At 42.6% G+C, this 21,474-nt stretch overlaps 1 protein-coding gene across 1 annotated transcript in view; it reads left to right on the top strand.

Moving 5' to 3' along the window:
- LOC148037356 (serine/threonine-protein kinase BSK1-like) overlaps positions 1 to 21,474 on the top strand; it is a 48,209-nt gene that overhangs the window by 7,030 nt on the left and 19,705 nt on the right. Inside the window, exons 3-5 of the mRNA XM_087676261.1 lie at positions 7,626 to 7,761; positions 8,080 to 8,213; positions 8,741 to 8,846. Of these exons, the coding sequence (XP_087532387.1) occupies positions 7,626 to 7,761; positions 8,080 to 8,213; positions 8,741 to 8,846 (376 nt within the window). The remainder of the gene's footprint in view (positions 1 to 7,625; positions 7,762 to 8,079; positions 8,214 to 8,740; positions 8,847 to 21,474) is intronic.

Below are 21,474 nucleotides of genomic sequence, written 5' to 3'. Positions count from 1 at the left end.
GTAGGGCTAGAAGGGTTGAAATTAAAATTTCAAGATTATTGAATTATGAAAATTAATTAAATGGCTTGATAATACTGAAAAATGGGTTTAGAAGGTTGTCACTTGGCAAATTGCCCATGAAAAGTGAGAGAACGTTTTTGGGGCTAGGTCTCAGCCATTTAGTCAATTTATAGTTTGGGAGAGACGGAGAGAGGGAGTTGTTGGTCCACTTTTTGATCAAAGAACAGCAATTTACTGCAGAAGATAGCCATTTGGGGGCCTTAGTAGGCAAGGGACAGCATGGAGACACCTTCTAAGGGTTGCCAATATCATTGCTAATCAGGTGACAACATTTTGGAGGTGCTTGGTAGTAGGTGACTGCATTAATTGTGTAGGTTGGAGCAGGCAGTAGGCAGATTTTAGGGTGAAGAAAATCAGATTTCTCTCTCATCTTGGCTTTCTCTCACCTTCTCCGACCCATTCTCCGGAGACCTTAGCATTTCTCAGCCATCTTGAGCAGATCTCAACCAAATTTGGTGGAGAGTAGAGAGATATTTGTTGTAAACCCTAAATTTCTACAGAAATTAGGTTTTAGCAACCACCTTAGGACTTGTGCCAACAGGATAAGGAATTGTATACTAAAATCAACACTTGTAATTTGTTGCACTGTCAGGGATTTTAGACGTTGAGCCATCCATTGTAAATTTGGGGTAGCATTTGACCAGTTGGGGTCTAGTTAGAGTAAGTATTGGGTGAAAATCAAGGGGCAAATTACCCAATTTATTTGTTGATTGTTGGATCAATAAGGGGCTTTTGGATCAGCCAAGGAGATCATGGATTGTGTCAATAGATCTAATTCTGATCAGTTTTAGCTTAGTTTTTGACCAGTTTGAGAATCATTTATGGTTACTTTGGGATCCGTTTTACATCAGTTTTTGTATTAATTGTTGATCAATTTTTACAATCAGTTTGTGATTAGTGTGGGGTCACATTTGCAACAGCTTGTGATTAGTTTTTAGATCAACAAATGATAAGATTATGCTCAGTTTTCAAAGGTTTACAGCTGGTTCCATGGATACCAGCATGCTAGTCAATGCCATTGACAGTTTCAGCCATGGTTTATGCCAAGTTACTATGGTGGTGAAGTTAGGATAGTTGAGAAACACGAGTTATGGATGCATCCAATGGGTTTCTAGCAATACTTCTAGACTATTCTTCACATTTATATTATGTTTATATTGGTTGGAAATTTTCAACAGGTTTGGGGCATGGGGCATGGTTAGACAATAACATCCAATGTTGTGACAGTGATGCCTTATGGAAATTCCAATGAAGCATACTTTTCCTTTGGCACAATGTAGTGTAATCGAGGATGATTGTAGGGATTTCAAGGGGGAGGTTTGTCACGGGGACGTGGAATTTTGAGATGCTCTAATCTTGTTGATAACATTTGATTAAGAGATTAATCAAATGTGCAAGGTTGTTTAGCACATGTGGTGCACATGGCAGTTATTTCATGGTAACAAGCCAAAGACCTTGAGGATGCAGTGGGTGGCAAAAGCAAAAATAGTGATAAGTTATGCCAATTATATTTTGGTGTTTAGTTGGTGTCAGTTTGACCCTAGGACAATTGTTTGGTTAATAAATGTTAGTGGTGACACTAGGGACTACTATTAATTAATTAATTAATGCCAGTCTAAGGGTCAATAGAGGTTGGGGACCATTGCAGATCGCAAATGGCTTAGCCAATTTAATTATGGATGGGCACATTTAGTTTGAGGTAGGGTCAAAAGGGTTGAAATTCATTTTTCAAGATTATTCAATTATAAAAATTAATTAAATGGCTGGATAATTTTGAATAATGGGTTTAGAAGGTTGCCACTTGGCAAAAATGCTCATGCAAATTGAGAAAACGTTTTTGGGGCTAGGTCTTAGCTATTCAGTCAATTTAGAGCCTGGGAAAGATAGAGAGAGGGAGCTTCTGGTCTACTTTTTGATCAAACAATAGCAATTTACTGCAGAAGACAGCCATTTGGGGACCTTAGTAGGCAGGGGACAGCAGGGAGACACCTTCCAAGGCATGGCAATAGCATTGCTGGTCAGGTGACATAATTTTGGAAGTGCTTGGCAATAGGTGACTAGATTAAATGTGTTGGCTGGAGTAGGCAGCAGACATAATGCTGAAAAATGGGTTTAGAAGGTTGCCACTTGGCAAAAATGCTCATGCAAACTGAGAAAACGTTTTTGGGGTTAGGTCTTAGCCATTTAGTCAATTTACAGCCTAGGAAAGACAGAGAGAGGGAGTTGTTGGTCCACGTTTTGATAAAACAACAACAATCTACTCCTCAGAAGACAACCATCTGAAGTTCTTAGTAGGCAGGGAACAGCAAGGAGACACCTTCCAAGGCATGGCAATAGCATTGCTGATCAGGTGACATAATTTTGGAGGTGCTTGGCAATAGGTGACTACATTAAATGTGCTGGCTGGAGTAGGCAATAGACAGATTTTAGGGTTTTCTCATGAAGAAAATCAGATTTCTCTCTCATCTTGGCTCTCTCACCTTCTCCAACCCATTCTCGGGAGATCTCAGCATCTCAGCCATTTTGAGCATATCTCAGCTAAATTTGGTGGATAGTAGAGGGATCTCTATTGCAAACTTTAAATTTATGCAAAACTTAGGACTTAGCAGCCACCTTGGGTCTTGTGCCAATAGGATAAGGCTTTGTACCTTGAAATCAACACTTGTAATTTGTTATATTGTGAGGGATTTCAAATACCCAGCCATCCATTGTAGATTGGGGGCAGCATTTGGCCAATTGGGGTCCGATTAGAGCAAGTCTTGTGTGAAAATCAAGTGGCAAATTGCCCAATTTATTTGCTGATTGCTAGATCAGTAAGGGGCTTTTGGATCAGCCATGAAGATCGTGGATTCTTGGCTTGCAATACATCCATTGGCAATTGAAATTAAAGAAATACCGATGGGGGCGTCTGTTTTGGGGCCAACAAGGTGTTTACTGTCCAAGATTAAAGTGGTAAAGTGTTCATTTTCAGTTTACGTTAATTTTTTGCTTGCTGTAATTAGTGCTTGATGAGGTTATTTACCACCATACTCGAGGAGGAAGGTTGGTTTTAGGAGAAAGACGACAGTTTGGATGTAGTAGCAATTGATGATGATGATGGCAGCAAAGTGAGGGATAAATGGATAAAGATAAAGTGCACATTGTTCCGTTTATAGAACTTGTTGGAGCTAAAATAAGTCTCATGTCTTGGACAAAAAGGCAAAGTACTTTTTTGGATTTATCTAATGGGCTAGGACAGTGCTCAAACAACATGATAATTTAGAAGGCAAAATTTGCTAGCTCAACATTGCTGTCCTCCTCTCTCTCTTAGAGGATGTGTATGTGCTGCATTTTGATTTTTAGCCCTCTACATCATCAGTTGGGGTTGTCGCCAATCATGCCCATCATCTAGAAGCTGCATTTTTGGTTGTAGGCTGCTGTTCGGCATCTTTTCAGCATCTGTGGCAGTTATAATCTCAAATCCCCTCCAACTAGCTATTCTTTGATTGCTAGCTGTTGCACACTTCATTAGAGATTTTCATCGGGCTTCACACTGCTACAGTTGGTCATTCTAGTCCTAAAGATTGCTGTGTTTTGACATCTAGTGTGGTGCCTTGCTGTTTCAGCTGTTTGCATCAGATTTCTTCATCGACATTATTTGCTGCAATTTGGATGTATTCCTATAGGATGACATTGTTCAACGCTATCTTTTAGTTTGCTTCCACAATCATTGTTACGTGAAATGGCACTTAGAAAGAGGCAAAATGCCAAAACAGGGTCAAAATCTTTGAAATGTTTTTCCTAGACTGAAATGTTTCGTATTCGTAAAACAACACCATGTGGTGTTTATGATTTGGAAAACGTATCGGGACATAAAAAGTCTGCACGGAATCGGATGCAATATTTATGGTCAACAATTAAAGGTTTGGAACCTTTTAAGATAATATAATACATTTTAAGTCACAAATGTGCCTTTTTGAGTGTTGATCAAGTGTAATTAGATGGACCATTTCAATGCAACCTGTCACAAGTAAAAAGGATTTGCACTAGCCCTTTCAATCACGACCTTTTATAAAAGAAAAATCCAGATTTTTCCATGTGCGAATATTAAAAAAACAATTGAAATGAGGATTGTGCCTACAATTTGGTTCCAACTATAGTCCATTAATCAAGTGATCTCTCTCTCTTTCTCTCTGTGCAACTTACAACGCATTTCAGCTTATAGCTTCATTAACATCTTCCAACTTATAACTATAAGTTCTTGCATATTGTTAAATTTATTTTTTTGAAGAACGTCTTTGAATCTTATTAATTAGGATATCATGTAATCCTTGTCTTTCCTAGATGATGTGGCGTTCTTGTTCCTATTTTGTCCCTTTTGAAAAATCCCGTTCTCGTTCCCGTTCCAAAGTTTCCCTCAACTATGTCCTCAAGTGACAATGACTATTGGTTGGTCTTTGCTCCTTGATTACCCTTCCTTTGTATCTTATTCCTCTTGTTCATTCGCTCATTTAGCATTTGTTCATTCATTAATTTCTCTCTTATTCTTCTTCTCCTTTTGTGTTTTTTTGAAACCAGCCTTCCTTCCTTGATAGGATGGTAAATAACTTGACTAAGCACTAATTACAACAAGCATAAATTGACCTAAATTGAAACACAAACGTTACCAATCAATCTTGGACATTGGACACCTAATTGGTCCTAAAAACTGGTGCCCCTTGTGGTATTTATTTACTTATATTGCAATTGGAAGTACTTTGAGATTGCTCTAATCTCCTTTGCTTTCCAATGCCTCTTGTTGTCTTGAATGATTGGTAAGACTTCTTATCAATTTGCACCTTGATTCACCTAGGGATTGGCTTTCAAATGATCCTTAGCTAGTCAAATCTAACCCGAAATTCAATTGGGATGGCTAGCTTCTTGAAATCTTTGGCAATTTTGAGAATTCTAGTTGCTGATTTCAAGTACAAAGCCTTCACTTTTCTAGCACGGGACTTGAGATGGCTAGTAAACCCTAATTTTTGCAGTAAATTAGGGTTTACAGTAGTAGATGCTCATGCTATCCAGCATTATTGGCAGAATTCTGCTGAGAATTGCTGAGAAATAGCTTGGTAAGGAGAGAGTGATGAAGAGAAATTTCTGACTTCTGTTGGGAGGAAAGGCTGTAGTTGCTGCCAACACCCTTGGGGCTGCTGCAGATGTGGTTGCACGCAGGCAATAATGACTGGAATGATCCTCCAACAGCCTCCCACAGCCTTTCCCTTTGTTGCATGGGAAAGTTTGGTACTTAGTAGCTTTCCAAATGGAAGTTTAAGCCAATATTTTAATTCTATAAATTAAATCTAGCTGGAAAATAAAAAATGCCTATCCACAATTTTATACATGCTGAATACAAATACATCAGCTCTACTATACACTAGAGTTGTCTATCACTAGAGGAGTGGAAGTGCTACCTCCCCCTTGAGCATGAGGCAATGCTCTAGATCTTTGCTCTAATGAACTTGACTAAGCCCTATCCAAAGTCAGCTTCAAGTGAAGAGCATCGAGGTAAAGTTGCAACAATTGAGGATAGTCTACCAAGTCACCCTCTTCCATTTATTTAACATACCTCGGTGAATAGTTCAGAAACTTCACCCGATATTTCTTGAAAACTTTACAAGTAATCTTTCTCCCTTTATGTGCCAAAAACTGCTTGGATATCAATATCTCGACTCTCATCCAGCTTCTCAACCTTTGGCTGAATTCTAGTAGATACATCCTTTGGCACATCACCATGAAAATGCCTCAACAAGCTCACATGAAAGGCATTATGTATCCGCTAGTGTGGAGGCGATTTCAGCCTATATGCAACATTATTGATCTTCTCCAACACTTGGAAAGGCTCATAGTAACTTATATTCAGCTTCGGATACAACTAGACGTTTTGTTAATTAAGAGTAAGGTAAGTCATGTAATTACTTACTACACTATTCCACAGTACAATGGCAAGCTATTACACATTACACTTGGCTTTCTTGTCACTTAACAACACAACATGCACATCACTTTTAAGTCTCTCCACCATAGCCATGTTGGGTGGGGGAATGGGGTCCTACATTGAGTGGGACACAGTACACTCAGCTAACAGCTGTTCTCCTGTCTCCTTGGCTCAAGACAGTACATGCCAAGGGAGAGGCATGGGATATTTTGGTCTGTTTTGTTTTGGCATATTTCTGGTCCAATTTGTGTTTCTAGTGTGCAGCCTCTCCAACATTAGCAAACAACCTGCACTCATCGACCTTGCTTCTCACCTTCAGTAGTGCAAAGCTTCTTCTATCTCAGCCCATCAGGCCTGTGCTTGTACACATCCATCCTTACTTCCTAGACCAGTCTCAGTCCATTGCAGCCCATACTCAGCTCTTAAATTCAGTCCATTCAGATCCCTATTTCGGCCTGTTCTCAGGCTTCAGCCCATGTCAGCCTCGCTACAGTGGCCATATTCACAAGTAGCATGAAGCAAGATGGGGATGAAGGATGGCAGATGGGGAGGAATTGTTATCATTTAGTCACATGGAATGGCACATGGGATAGAAAGAAGCTACTGTCCCCACAATCCTCAAGTCCAAAAATGACTGTCACTTGTGTGTACCCCATTTTAGCCATCCAATCCCTGCTCCCTAGCTTTGGCTGTCACCCTTCCTCATCACCATCTTTGGGTGGTGGTGTACCCAGGGATCATTATAAGGGGCTTTAAGTGTGCTCATGTGGAAGGGCCCAAACATAGGACACACTGAATGCAGTACCCATACCCCATAAATGTATCTAGTAGTCACTAACGAGCTCTTTCCTTTGTCCATGTAAAGCAGCATGCATGCGGAGTTGCAAGCTAAAACCTATTACCAACACATTTAAATAATTCAGGTTTCAGGTATGTAAGTGTTAATGAAATACAAGCAGCTACACCAAGGATTTTGGAGGAACTGTCACATTATCTCGTGCATGCTTGCATTATCTTAGACTGTGATCTTCTTTTTCTCATGTCTGTTTGATATGCATATGGTTTCAAGTGGATAATGAGCTTCATGTGAACTCTTGTTTGATACAAATTTTAGACTGGGTATTGGATTGGCATCACTAGCGTGTCTTGCATCAACTTAGTTCTTGAGTCTTGAAGAGAATATGAGAGCAGGCATCCTTCAATTATAATCAGAAGTCTACAATTGATGGCAAAAAGTAAGCTACTTCGTGCTGCCTATTTAAGAGGAGCATGGAAGCCAGAGTTTTGTATGGATGAGTGTGGCATGTCAAGCTGCTTTTATAATGTTTCATTAATCAGCTTTTCAATCAGTCTGTTTGAATTGAGACTTGAGAGAAACTACAGGCTTAAAATACAAAATGCTCAAGAGTTGGCAAAGGATCTTGTGGAGTTCATGGGGATTGAATAAGAAAGTATGCAGCATCCTTTCTTATTCAATCTTGTCTTTGATGAGTTAATAGTTTCACTTCTGTAGAACTGCAGGTTGCAGGATTACATAATAAAAAACTACACTTCGTCTTATTGCTGGTTGCCGTGATACTAAGGTTGCATGATTGGGCTTGTTTTACAGGATGAAGCTCTCAGTGTCGGGCAAGTTCGTTCAGATAGACTTGTTAATTTGATAGGATGCTGCTGCCAAGGTGATGAGCGCTATCTGGTGGCTGAATATATGCCAAATGAAACACTTGCTCGGCATCTTTTCCACTGTAAGACACCAAACAAGCGTGTATTAGATCTGGCTTCATGAGGTTCAATGTACAACATTCAACTAGACACATTTTGGACACATTTTTGACCATGAATACGTTTTGTCTGACCATTATGGTATATGCTATGGTCATTGTTTTAAAGGCTAAACCTTAGATGGTCAAGTGACAGGTGTTAGGACATCTGTTTCCACTGATTATGTGCACGCATTGTTGGGGCCTAAAAGCTGAAGGCTTGTTTTACACTCTCACTCCTATTTTGTTGTTATGAGCCAGAGAGGTAGACACCTTCTGATCAACATAGCCTGTTATATGCAGGGGAACAGCGACCTATGGAGTGGGCAATGCGGCTACGGGTTGCCTTCTATATCTCTCAAGCACTGGAACATTGCAGTAACAATAACCGTCCTCTATATCATGACTTGAATGCATACCGTGTCCTTTTTGACCAGGTACCGGTTAACATGTTTATGTAATTTCTTTGGCACTTGAAACTTCTCATATTCTGTCTTAATGTGTGATGGACCAGCTAGAAGGGTATTGAGTGTGAGATTCAGAGTGTTTTCTGTTCAAGGCATGAGTTGCTCATGCAGATACTGATTTAGGCTACAGCTTTCTAAGTTTGCTACCGTTGTTGACATGAAAAATTACAGCATGCTCTGTAGTTGACAATAACAGTCCACTGCTTGCATTTTACCAATAGTTTGGGACAAGTGTTATGAGATATAATGGAATTCTTTTTGGAGTTTATTAGGTGTGATAACTGGCTTGATTTGTCTCTATATCTAGAACTGTGTTGAAAGCAGGATACGCTGTTAATGCTGAAGACAAGAGATATATATTGATAGGTGTTTAATTATAGAAACAAATTGAGTATCTTTAACTTCTCTCACATGTTTATATGGCATTCATCTGTGTGCAATTTTTGTCCTTTTGAAATCTAGTGCCCGCATCTCTTAGATGGTGGCTTATTTCACAGGATGGTAATCCACGTCTCTCATGTTTTGGGCTCATGAAAAATAGCAGCGATGGAAGGAGCTACAGTACAAATTTAGCTTATACACCACCAGAGTATCAAAGGACTGGTAAATCAACGACAACTGTTGCTGTTTTTGCATTAATCGTCTTTATTGTAGTTGCATGTCACTCCTTGGAGCTCTGTGCAATTTGGTTGTTATCTAAGTGTTTGTTTTCTGTAAAACTCATATAAGAATGGTAGTCCTTGAGGTATTTTTGCAGACAAGTTATTGCATCTGCCATATCATGGAAGAGATAGCTTGTTCTAGCTTGTAGAGTGCCCTTCAAGTGGGTTAAGATAGTGATTCTCAGTTTCTTCTCTCTCTCTCTCTCTCTCTCTCTTTCTCTCTCTCAACTGTTGTCTAATTACAAATTATATGATTATTGTTATAGTAATACTTAACCTTAACAGGACCTTGGTTAAATGTGAGGCTGTCCAATGGTATCGTCAAGTCATATTGTTTTCTATAGTTGGTCCTAAGTGGAACTTAGTTTAAGTTGTATGAGGTTATCTCTTTTTTTTCCTTTCCGATTAAATGTGGCTGATTATATTACTAAAAAAAACTGATTACAATGGAGTGCTCATGCTCAACAGACTAGCTGGAGCTGATGCAAAGGCACAAATACATCATGAATACAAGCCTCTCAAGGCGGTCTGGGGGGGATGGGGGGAAGAAGCCGGGGGGGGGGGGGGGGGGGGGTGTATCGCCATCTGGGGCTACCTGCCTGCATCACGAAAAACAGGTCTTGGCTACCCCCGGTATGCATGAAATGACGACGGAGTTCCTGACGAGCCCTGGACTCGCCTTGCACCTGATCCTAACGGCCGCGGAGGGAGTGGATGATGGAGGTCCAGAGCTCTGCTAAGGTCGCCTGTGTTGAAAGTCTCTCTCCGCCAAAAGTTTCCTGACACCGTGCCTTTCAGATATGCCATCCAGTAAGACTTCCTATGATCTCCTATACCTCGGAGCGGTTTGTTGTGGGCTCTAGTACCTGACGGATGGGTAGAGCCTCCAAGTCGACCACTGCGTATGACCTTGCCTCGATGAAGAATATCGTGCCGTGCATCCCGGCCTCGTACAGAAGGTGATGGCCTTGGCTGACTGCCTGCCAATAGAAAGCTTCCCATGAGATATATCCAAGGCTGGGTGCTATACGACGAAGGATGCGGCATGCTCCTCTCCACACGAGCTGCACCTCCTTACATGACTAAAGGCAGTGCTTTGGGGTTTCCAGAGGCTGCTGTGTGCAGCTCTTACAACCTCCCTGCTACATCTGGGCAAGCCAACTTCCCACCGCCAAGCCTCCATGTGCCACCAACCATAAGAAGTACGATACCCTCCTCGGTCTCTAGCTATCCCATAGGCGGCGCCAGAAGGTTCGTCGGAACGACTCCATGATGCTGTGCTCCGCCCAGTGCCTGCTACGTGACGGCCCCCAATCCATGTCCTCCTCCATCAGTACATGTTTGCCAATCCTGGCAGTGTACTCCAGGAACCTTGGTGGCTTCTTGGCGACTGCAGTGGCTGGCCATAGCCACTCTCCTAGATCCCACTCCAGCTCATCAAGTGGTCTGCCCTCCCAAATTCAAAGGCGCCACTCCCTGAGCTCTTTCCAAAAAACATAGGGGTCTAGTCGCCATGTCTTCCCCTGAAGGCCCACCACCCGAATCCTCCTCAACGAAAGAGCAACTAACCCCTCATCCTGTTGCCCTTTGTCAATCCTGTTGCCCTTTGTCAAGGGCCAGACGCCCCCTCTCCTGAACAGTGAAGAAAGTTCCTTGCGGGGCGTCGCCCACTCTACATGCCACCTGTAGGGGAATGCCTATTGGTGAGAACCTAGCGGCCCATACCTCCTCGGACTCTATCGGCACTCGTATCGGGGGAGCAAGCCACTTCAGAGATATTGCTGCATCTATCTCCCTTCGCCTCAACTCCACTTGTTAGATTACGGGCACAAATTTCCTGAAAACTGATGGAAGCACGAGTGTCCTTCACCTCCCAGCCACGCCTAGATAAGTGCTGGCCTTCTAGCTTATCTCTTTGCCAGCCGTCAACTAGCTGGAGTCCTACTATTTCTGGACTCCCTTACTCTCTAGGCTCCCCTAAACCCCGTTCGGGCGCCCAAGAGCCCGGATGGTCTTTCTCGTGCATGTTCCCCTAAATTTACCTTAATGTAACATTAAATATCCCTTTTAATGTCACATTCCACACTTACGACCTTAATGTGACATTAAATATCCCTTTTAATGTCACATTAATGTCACATTTCCTTCCCCTTAAGAATCGGTTTCGTCCTCGAAAACGATATTTGGAAGGTCTAACTGTAAATCGGGAAACCTTTTCTTTAAAGTACTTACTCGCTCCCATGTTGAGCTTTCTTCTAAACAATCTTTCCACTTAACCAAACATTCTTGATAAATAGTATTTCTCGTTCGTCTATTACGAACATTTAATATTTTTTCTGGTTCATGTGGATTAGATTGGTCATAGAATAACTCCTCAATATCATCATTTAAGATTAGATTATCCAAATCACCCAGCTTCTTCCTTAGTTTGCTTACATGAAAAACTGGATGTATTTTACTACCAGCAGGTAGTTGGAGCTTGTAAGCCAATTCTCCCACCCTTTTAAGTATTATGAAAGGACCACAATACCTTGGTGAAAGCTTTGGACAATGTCCCTTTTTCATAGTTTTAGTTTGTTCAGGCACCTTAAGATAGACCAATTCTCCTTCTTCAAAGGAGATGTCTCTTCGGTGAGGATCTGCATATGCTCTAGCTCGACTTTGAGCCTTTTTAATATTTTCTTGAGCAAATTTTAACATATTATTCATATCCTCCAAAAAGTCTTTAGCTGCCTGAACCTTTTCCTTATGCAGTCCTACTGCAAAAGGAGCTCTGGGCTGAAACCCATACATCAACATAAATGGACTATATCCAGTGGAAGAGTGTTTGGCACTGTTATATGCAAACTCTGCTATCGGTAAATACTCTTCCCAATTAGTTTGCCTTTTACTCACATATGCCCTAAGCATATCTTCAAGAATTTGGTTAACCCTTTCAGTTTGCCCATCAGTTTGCGGATGATCCGCCGTACTCATGCTAAGTTTAGTATCCAATTTCCTAAATACCGCACGCCAAAAATGGCTATCAAATTTTCTATCCCGATCAGAAACTATATTTGCCGGAAGGCCATACAATCGGTATATGTTCTCTACGAACAATCTAGCCAATTCTGGTGTTTTAACATCAGTTGAAGTTGGAATAAACCTAGCCATTTTGGTTAACCTATCCACAATTACCCACACAGAGTCGTGCCCCCTCTGTGTTCTAGGTAAAGCAACAATAAAATCCATGGAGATACTCTCCCATTTTCCCGAAGGAATTTCTAATGGATGGAGAAGTCCTCCCATTTTTAATTTTTCAGCTTTATTAACCTGGCATTTATTACATTTGACTACATAGTCAAGGACGTCCTTATTCATTCCAGGCCAATAGAACTGCCTTTTAATAAGACTATAAGTCTTATTAACTCCTGGATGTCCCGCATTAGGGGTATCATGACACTCAAAGAGTATCTGGCGCCTTATTTCTATATCTTTCGGGACACATACCCTACCCTTGTAGAGTAAATAACCATTATCAATGGTAAAATTCTTCCACTTGAATCCAGTTTGAGCAACCCCTGATGCTCCATTTCCTAGTTGAATATCCTCAGATATTCCTTCCTCAGTAGAAGCACTTTCATTTGGATCCCCATTTTTTATTGCTTCCCATATGTTGGAATATGCCGGATCAACCTGGCATTTCCCTTTTAAAGATTCAAGCAAGCTGGAAGTGAACTGAGTAAAACTCAATTCATTAATGATGGGCATTCTGCTGAGTGCATCAGCTACTATATTATACTTTCCTTTTCTATATCTTATTTCATAGTCGAACTCTTGGAGGAGTTCGGCCCATCTGGCTTTACGCCCATGTAAATCTGGTTGATCATTAAGCCACTTAATGCTTTCATGATCCGATAAGATCAAAAGTTTGGCACCATACAAATAATGCCTCCATTTCTTCATTGCATGTACTATTGCATACAGCTCCCTCTCATAAACATAATAATTCTGTTTTGCACGATCTAATTTCTTGCTTTCAAAAGCAACTGGTCGACCTTCTTGTAATAAGACCGCGCCTATTGCCTTATCACTGGCATCAGCTTCAACCACAAATGGTTTATTGGGATCCACTATTAATAATACTGGAGCTGTAGCAATAGCTACCTTAAGTTTTTGAAAACTTTCATTTTGGTCTGTTCCCCAATTAAAACTTTTCCCTTTCCCTTTAAGTTGGTCTGTCATTGGAACAGCTATTTTGGCATAATCTCGAATGAATCTACGATAAAATCCAGATAAACCTAGGAAGATCTGCAGCTCTTCCAGGTTCCGTGGAGGTGGCCATTTAATAATTGCCCTTACTTTTTCTGGATCCATGTTGATTCCTTCTTTCGAGATTATATGCCCTAAATATTTGACCTCTTGTGCAAAGAATTCACATTTAGTTTTCTTCGCATAAAGGGAATGTGTTCTTAACAGTTGGAATACTAATAATAAGTGTTCCAAATGTTCTTCTCTTGATTTACTAAAGATTAAGATATCATCCAAAAAGACTACTACAAAATGTCCTAGATAGGGCCGTAAAACACTATTCATGAGTTTCATAAAAGTAGCTGGTGCATTAGTGAGACCAAAAGGCATCACTAAAAAATCATAATGCCCGTATCTAGTACGAAATGCCGTTTTGGAAATATCTTGTGCCTTAATTCTTATTTGGTGATAACCTGATCTTAAGTCTATCTTTGTGAAGAATTTTGCCCCTTGCAATTGATCAAAAAGATCTTCCATTCTGGGCATAGGAAATTTATTCTTCACCGTTATTTTATTAAGTGCTCTATAGTCAACACAAAGTCGCATAGAACCATCTTTTTTCTTTACCAATAAAATTGGTGAAGCCCAAGGTGAATTACTGGGTTGAATAAACCCTTTATCCAGATAATTCTTAATTTGTCTTTCAACTTCTTGATGCTCTGTTTCACTTAACCTATATGGTGGTTTTGAAATTGGGTGTGTATCCTTATTTATATCAATTGGGTGATTTATTTCACCCCTATCTGGTGGAAGGCCACTAGGTAAATCAGAAGGAAACACATCTTTAAAATCATCTAACAAACTGTTCAATTCATTATTTACATTCAATTCGCAAACATAAGAAAATTGTTGCTTTATATTACAGGAAGTAAAAGTATTTTGTACAAGAAAAGACCATAGCATATATACCTCACAAACTTCCTTCTTTATCAGCTTCTGAACTTCAGTAGAACACAGCAAAGGATTATCAGATACTTCATGTTCACCTTGAATGACAAAAGTCTTACTATCCCTTTCAAATTCCAGTGTATTATGGTGATAGCTACGTTTTAAGGATGGTTCCAATCCCCATAGCCACTCCCTCCCTAGAGCAATGTCAGCTCTTTCCATGTTCATTATTTGGAAATCAAGCTTATCTTTATATCCTTGAATCTCGATTTCCAAATTGGATACCATGGTATCCCATATTTTATTGTCTTGGCCTTGCATCATACGCACAACGTATTGATGCTCACTGTTTTGTTGGGGAAGTTTCAATTTTTTGACAAGTGCATAATTTATAAAATTATGTGTGGCAGAGTCATCAATCATGACTCTAACCCGTTTTCCAGCTATCAATCCATGTACTCTAAGTAAATCATGTGGCCCAAAGGTAGGCTGCCACAAAGAAGTTGACATACAACACTTATGTTGTACATCCATGTGCAAGACCTCTAAAGATTTATACTTTTCATGGCCCTTTAATTCTAAGGTCTGCACTACATGGATTTGTTTTTCTTTTCCCTTGCCCTTGTCCTTTTCTTTGTCTTCCCCCTTTTTCTTTTGAGGGCAATTCCAAGCAGCATGGTTAGGGGATAGGCAATTAAAACACAATTTTTGTTTTTTGGCCTTATCAAAGTCATCAGGACTTAGCTTTGGCCTCATATATGGTTTCTTTTCAAAAGGTTGTTTTTTACCTTTGAAAAATGGCATTTTTCTTTTAAATTTGCCCACAAATTTTGAGGTTTCTAATTCCTTAGACTTGGGCTCCATATCAGTGAGACTGGTGAGTGTACCTGGACGCGTACTATCTTCATAAATTAATGCAAATTTAATTGCCTCTTCAAGCGTCTTAGGTAAACTCCGTTTTACTTCCTTTTTACAGGCTTTATCCAGTCCCCTAATGAATCCTCTTGTTTTTTGGAATTCATCAATTCCTTCCAGTTTGAGGATTATCTCACGATATTCCTCCAGATATGTCAGTAGGGGTCGTCCCTTTTGTCTGACATAATCCCAATCTTCCCAATTTCTTTCCATTTCATTTTCAGGAAGAAATTCTTTTAAAAATACGGATTCAAATTGAGCCCAAGTTTCAGGTATTTTATTCGCCTCCTTTAAGGTTCGCCACCACTTATATGCTTTGGGTCCCAAAGTTAAACTAGCCTCCAGTGCTTGGAGATGTGGTGGTGTATTTTTTAATTTATGTAAATCTTCCCATTTTTGGAGGAAATTAAAGATTGTATCTTTATTCCTATCTTTTTCCTCCCCATAAAATTGAGGTGGTTTCATATCCTTTAAAACCGGATTATCCCTCAATTTATGGTAGGTTTGGGGTTCCTTAGGATCTCGCATAGTCACATCTAAATCTTTCGATGAAGATGGGACATCCGACATTTTTATCTTATTCTTATCTCTTTCCAACAATAAAGTTAGTTGAGATTTTATTTCAGTAAGTGTTTGAGTTAAAAACTCCATTTGAACCCCCTGAGTTTGCACACGAGCAGAAAGATCATCAAATTGCTCTCTCGTGGCAAAAAATTCTTCCCATTGTTCTTCTTGTATGTCTGGTTCATGGGGATCTGCCATAGGTTGATCCCCAGAACTAGGACTTTCCATTACCCTTTCTTTCCCTTTTTCTGCCATTAATACACTGGAATTGGAAAGCAAAAATAAGAAATTTGCATACAAGATAAAATACTTCCCTGATTTTTTATGGCAGGCTGAGGCTTCAGTTATGTATGAAGTTTTCTGCCTGTCTCACAGCAGTCGCAGTCTTATCCGCCTCAGAAGCAGTCCTATCTGTCAACAGCAATCTGATACTGGCAGCTCCACTACTGCTGGCAGCTTCACGTCTGAGCTGGTTCGTCCTCGCGAATGCTGGCGACTCCACTCCTGGTCCTCACGGATGCTGGTGGCTGCTCGCCTGATCCTCGCGACCCACGTTTTTTTTTTTATTTCTTTTCTTTTCCTTGCCCGTCACGAAACGGGTCACTTTAATATGACGTATCGTTTTCTGCCCGCAGCGAAATAAGTCATTAATGTATGTGATGTGACGTGGCTTCTCCCCTTTTACTTTTCCTTTACGGCCCGTTGATATTCATGCGACGGACGGAAGAGGTAACGGCCCGTTTTCCTATGCGACGATGCAGGGCAGAAGTGACGGCCCGTTTTCTGATGGTCACGCAATGTTACAAATACTGACGAACCAACTAACGACTGACATCTTGACGGATTTCTGTTCGATTGATGATCAGAAACATAGGCTCTGATACCAATGTTAGATTACGGGCACAAATTTCCTGAAAACTGATGGAAGCACGAGTGTCCTTCACCTCCCAGCCACGCCTAGATAAGTGCTGGCCTTCTAGCTTATCTCTTTGCCAGCCGTCAACTAGCTGGAGTCCTACTATTTCTGGACTCCCTTACTCTCTAGGCTCCCCTAAACCCGTTCGGGCGCCCAAGAGCCCGGACGGTCTTTCTCGTGCATGTTCCCCTAAATTTACCTTAATGTAACATTAAATATCCCTTTTAATGTCACATTCCACACTTACGACCTTAATGTGACATTAAATATCCCTTTTAATGTCACATTAATGTCACACCACTCCTCTCTGGCAGCCTGATACTTGCTGCAGCATCTCCTCGTCTGCCATCTTGTACACCTCCCGCCATGTCCTGATGGTACAAGCTAGGCTGGCCTCCCAACCAGCCCATTGGATGTGGGGGCGCTCGCCAATCTGTGCCCCTTTCTGATCTTTGACTTGGGGGTTCCAGACTGATGGTATCTTCTCCTGGTAGCTGTTATCAGTCATGTTTGTCATGCCTTGTCATCTCCTGCCTGTGAGTCTCAGTCTGAGTCACAGACGAGGACTTTAGGAGCTCTGACTTATCTATCACTTGTTTTGACGGAGGAGGTAGCTCATTTTAGAGCACTCAGTTTATTGCATTTCAGTGCATTTTTTTCCTCTAGTCGGGATTTTATGTGCATTTCGCGGGGCAGTTTCTGCATTCTTCAGCTTGCCTCACCTGCCGGACATTGTCCACCCTTTCCGGGATTTTTTTGAGCATTCCTGGCATTTTTACCAGCATTAAATGCTGGTCGGACATATTTATGGCCTCAAATTTCAGGTCGGCCAGTTTTTGGGTTTTCTGGCTATTTATAGCCATTTCCCACTTGGCAGTCAGTTGTATTATCATCTTTCCTCCTTTGGCAGATGCACACTCCAACTCCGTCATCTTCCTCCGTCTTCGGTGCTGCTGTCATCATCAGCCTGATCTGTGGTGCCCTCAGTGACGCTTCGGGCTGCGTGCAAGGATTGATCAGTCCATTTCAGTGTATTCAGCATTCATTACAGTCAGTGCAGATTTTCTTCCTTCATTTTTTACTCTCTCTCTCTCTCTCCCTCTGTGTTCGTGTTTCTTCTTCCGTTGCGCACTCTCACATGGTATCAGAGCCTAGCTGAGAGCACATAGGAGAGCTTCCATTGTAGAGGAGGACACCATCAAGTGCAGCCTTTCTTCCCCCCTTTCCAGCCCTTGGCGGTGCTGTCCAGGCTGAAACGCAGCCTTCCATACTTGCGTTTTGTTGTTTTGCAGCATCAGGAGTAGGCGATAGTTTTCTAGGTGTTTGCAGCCTGGGTTTGCATCAAACGCAGCCAACAGGAAGTGGTCAACATCAGCAGAGGAGAAGGCATCATCATCTGGAGGATAGGCGGCAGTTTTTCTCTCCAGGCGGCAGCATTTTCTCTCTCCTCTTGTAGGCGACATCTTTTGGGTCTTTTCTGACATAGGCGGCTCCATCTTGACTCTCTGTTGGTTGCAGATTTTTTGGTGATTGCAGATATATACGAAGATGTCTTATCATCAATTCTTTGTTGATTCAGAGGATGAGGTCTCTATTCCTTCCTCTGAGAGAGAGAGAGACTTTCGTGCTAGTTCACGCGACGACCGGAGGTCACCTAGCTTATTTGACCGAGATCCCTCTATTCCCCGTTCTCTCCATGTTTCACAGAAGTCTCGTTCTGCGAGCCTTCATATGCTTTCCATGGCACCCTCTATACATGTGCCCGTACTCCCTTCTTTGCCCAAAGAAGACCGGCTTGATGGTTCCAACTACTCGCTTTGGTCATGTAAGGTGGAGTGTATCCTTGATACCTTCGATCTTTGGGAGTTTGTTACCCACCCTGTTTCCCGTCCAGTGGAGGATCCCACCGTTGGATCATGGATGGGTCGTGCGGCCTTATGGGATCGGCTCAACTCACGAGCTCGATCTTTCCTCTTTATGAGCTTACAGGATTCTGTCCTAGTGCATGTGCGCAGGTTGCGGAAAGCAGCGGAAGTGTGGACAAAGCTTGCTTCTTTGTACCATCAGAAGACTTTTGCCGATCGGATTACTCTCGAGAAGAAATTACGGATGCTCGTTGTTGATGATTCTTCTTCCATGAAGGATCATATCAACAAGTTGGAAGACATGAGGGATGAGCTTGCGTCCCTTGACAAGATGATCTCTTCCGAGGATATGGCCATGATTCTTTTGACTCAGCTGCCATCTCTCGGTTTTGATGTCTTCTACACCAGCCTTCTTACATCGAGGACCCGTGAGAAGCTTCTATGGGAGGAGCTTGCCCCGCTTGTTTTGGAGCATGATGAACGCGCCAAAGAGGTAGCCAGTGGATCCACCTCCATCAAAGCTTTTGTTGCAGGTTCGAGAGGGGGGACACAAAAGAAAGGGAAGTCACAGGCTAAAAGACAGGAGAGTTCTTCAGGTTCTGACTCCGACTCGGAGAAGCCTAAATGCCCATACTGTGGGAAGGGGACACATCCAAAGGAGAAATGTTGGAAGAAGTTCCCTCACCTTCGTCCAGGAGCGAAGGATGGAGCTAAAACATCTGAGCCTTCTACCTCTACTCCAGCGGTTAACCATGAGTCAGTGTTCCTTCATATTGTTGACTTGGAGGAGCCTTCTTCAGTGGTTGCCTCATCTTCTGAGAGGCCTTGGCTGGTTGATAGTGGAGCTTCTAGTCATATGACTCCCCGAGGTGATTTGTTGCAAGATCTATGTCCTTCTGAGGGTTCAGTCACTGTTGGTGACATTATTTCGGTGCCTATTTGTGGTGTTTGTACTTTGCCTTTATTTCCCGACCGCGCGTCGAGCTCCCTTTCGCAGGCTCTTTATGTTCTTGACTTGGGCTTTCCACTCCTCTTAGTCTATGGCCTTACTAGGCTATACCCGGGTTGTCTTTACCGAGCAGGCCGTTTGTATTGAGGATTCTTCTACAGGGGCTGTTATTGCGACAGGTTGGCAGGAGAGCGGGCTTTATATGCTCCATTCCCCTTCTCTTATGCAGGGACCTCCGAGGCAGTTGTCTATTGCTACACCCGTTCCCACTTGTGCACCCTCTTTTTCATAGGTTCCTTTCCATCCCCCACCCTCTCCTCCGGTGGTTCCCTCGTACCCCCCATCCCTTTTAGAGGGGGGCGATCTCGGTGATGCGGCTGTGGATTTTCTGGCCCCTACTGTTTTAGAGGGGGCTTCCCAGGATCGTGAGGAGTTTCTTCATCGGCAATCTTCATCGACGAACTTCATCAACCTTGGCATTCCTCTTGCCACCCCAGGATCCGTTTCTCCCTTGGCCTTTCGCCACATGCAGGATCTGAGAGGGGGTGTTAGCAGTCATGTTTGTCATGCCTTGTCATCTCTTGCCTGTGAGCCTCAGTCTGAGTCAGACAAGGACTTTAGGAGCTCTGACTTGTCTATCACTTGTTTTAATGGAGGAGGTAGCTCATTTTAGAGCACTCAGTTTATTGCATTTCAGTGCATTTTTTTCCTCTAGTTGGGATTTTATGTGCATTTCCCGGGGCAGTTTCTGCATTCTTCAGCCTGCCTCACCTGTCGGACATTGTCTATCCTTTTCGGGATTTTTCTGAGCATTCCTGGCATTTTTACCAGCATTAAATGCTGGTCGGATCAGCATTAAATGCTGGTCGGACATATTTATGGCCTCAAATTTCAGGTCGGCCATTTTTTGGGTTTTTTGGCTATTTATAGCCATTTCCCACTTGGTAGTCAGTTGTATTATCATCTTCCCTCCTTCTTTGGCAGGTGCATACTCCGACTCCGTCATCTTCCTCCGCCTTCGGTGCTGCCGTCATCATCAGCCTGATTTGGTGCCCTCACTGACGCTTCGGGCTGCGTGCAGGGATTGATCAGTCCATTTCAGTGTATTCAGCATTCATTACAGTCAGTGCAGATTTTCTTCCTTCATTTTCTGCTTTCTCTCTCTCTCTCTCTCTCTCTCTCCCTTTGTGTTCGTGTTTCTTCTTCCGTTGCGCACTCTCACAGCAGCTTGGGAGGCTCTGGATTAGGGCCTTATGGAGGCTTTGCCATACGCGGAGTAAGCTGTGTAGGAAAGGTGATTTGGGGGAGGGGGTGATCTGGGCTGATGTGAAGATCCATCTTAGGGATGGCCTCCACTCACTACCAAGCTTCGGTTTACAATCCTGAAGACCCTTTTGCAGTAGGACCTTCCAAGTCTGCCCTCTCGGTGTGAGGCCGCGTACAACTAGCTTGCCCAAGAGAGCCATACTTTGAAACTGTGGGTCTATGATTTCGAGCCCTCCCTCTGATCGATGCCGTATGATGGTCGCCCACGCCACCTTGGCTCGGGAATCCTTGGAGCTGTTAGACCTGGACCAAAGGAAGTTCGGCACTAGGCGGCGAAGCTGCACTATGCAAGGCGAGAAGTATCAACACGAGGCGATGTACCAGGGCGTCGCTAGGAGGACCTGGTTAACCATCAGGGCTCGGCCGGCTAGTGAGAGACGAGCCGTGCTCTAGAAGGTCAGTTTTCTCTGAATAGAATCGAGGACTGGAAGAAACTGTTGGGTGGGAGTGATGTCGAGTTCCACTGGAATCCTAGGTACCGGATGGTCTGCCCCGTGCTCACCCATCTAAATCCAAGGTGGATGCCCCACTCTATGCTAGAGTTCGGGTCTGTGAGGAAACCAACCGACTTTCGCCTTGACTTTTGCTCCTGTTGCTGAACAGAACACCTCAAGAGCCAGCCTCACTTTCTCCAACATCAACTCATCGTCCTCTATGTAGAGTGTTGTATTGTCTGTATACTTTGAGTCTAGCAACTCTGTCTGCTCTCTCACTGGAAGCCGTAGGCCGCGTAAACCGCTCACACGGGACCTGAGGAAGTGAGACATCGCCTTTGCAAAGAGTAGGAACATGGTTGGAGCCAGGGGGCAGCCCTGCCAGACTAATCTCTCCAGCCGAAACTCCTCCCCACGCCTAT

This window comes from Lygodium microphyllum, chromosome 4, assembly GCF_053477565.2.
Source record: "Lygodium microphyllum isolate KBCC chromosome 4, Lygodium_microphyllum_v1.1.10, whole genome shotgun sequence".
In the NCBI taxonomy this organism is placed as follows: domain Eukaryota; kingdom Viridiplantae; phylum Streptophyta; class Polypodiopsida; order Schizaeales; family Lygodiaceae; genus Lygodium; species Lygodium microphyllum.
Note: the sequence above shows the minus strand (reverse complement) of the source record. Positions and strands in the feature narration are given on the sequence as shown.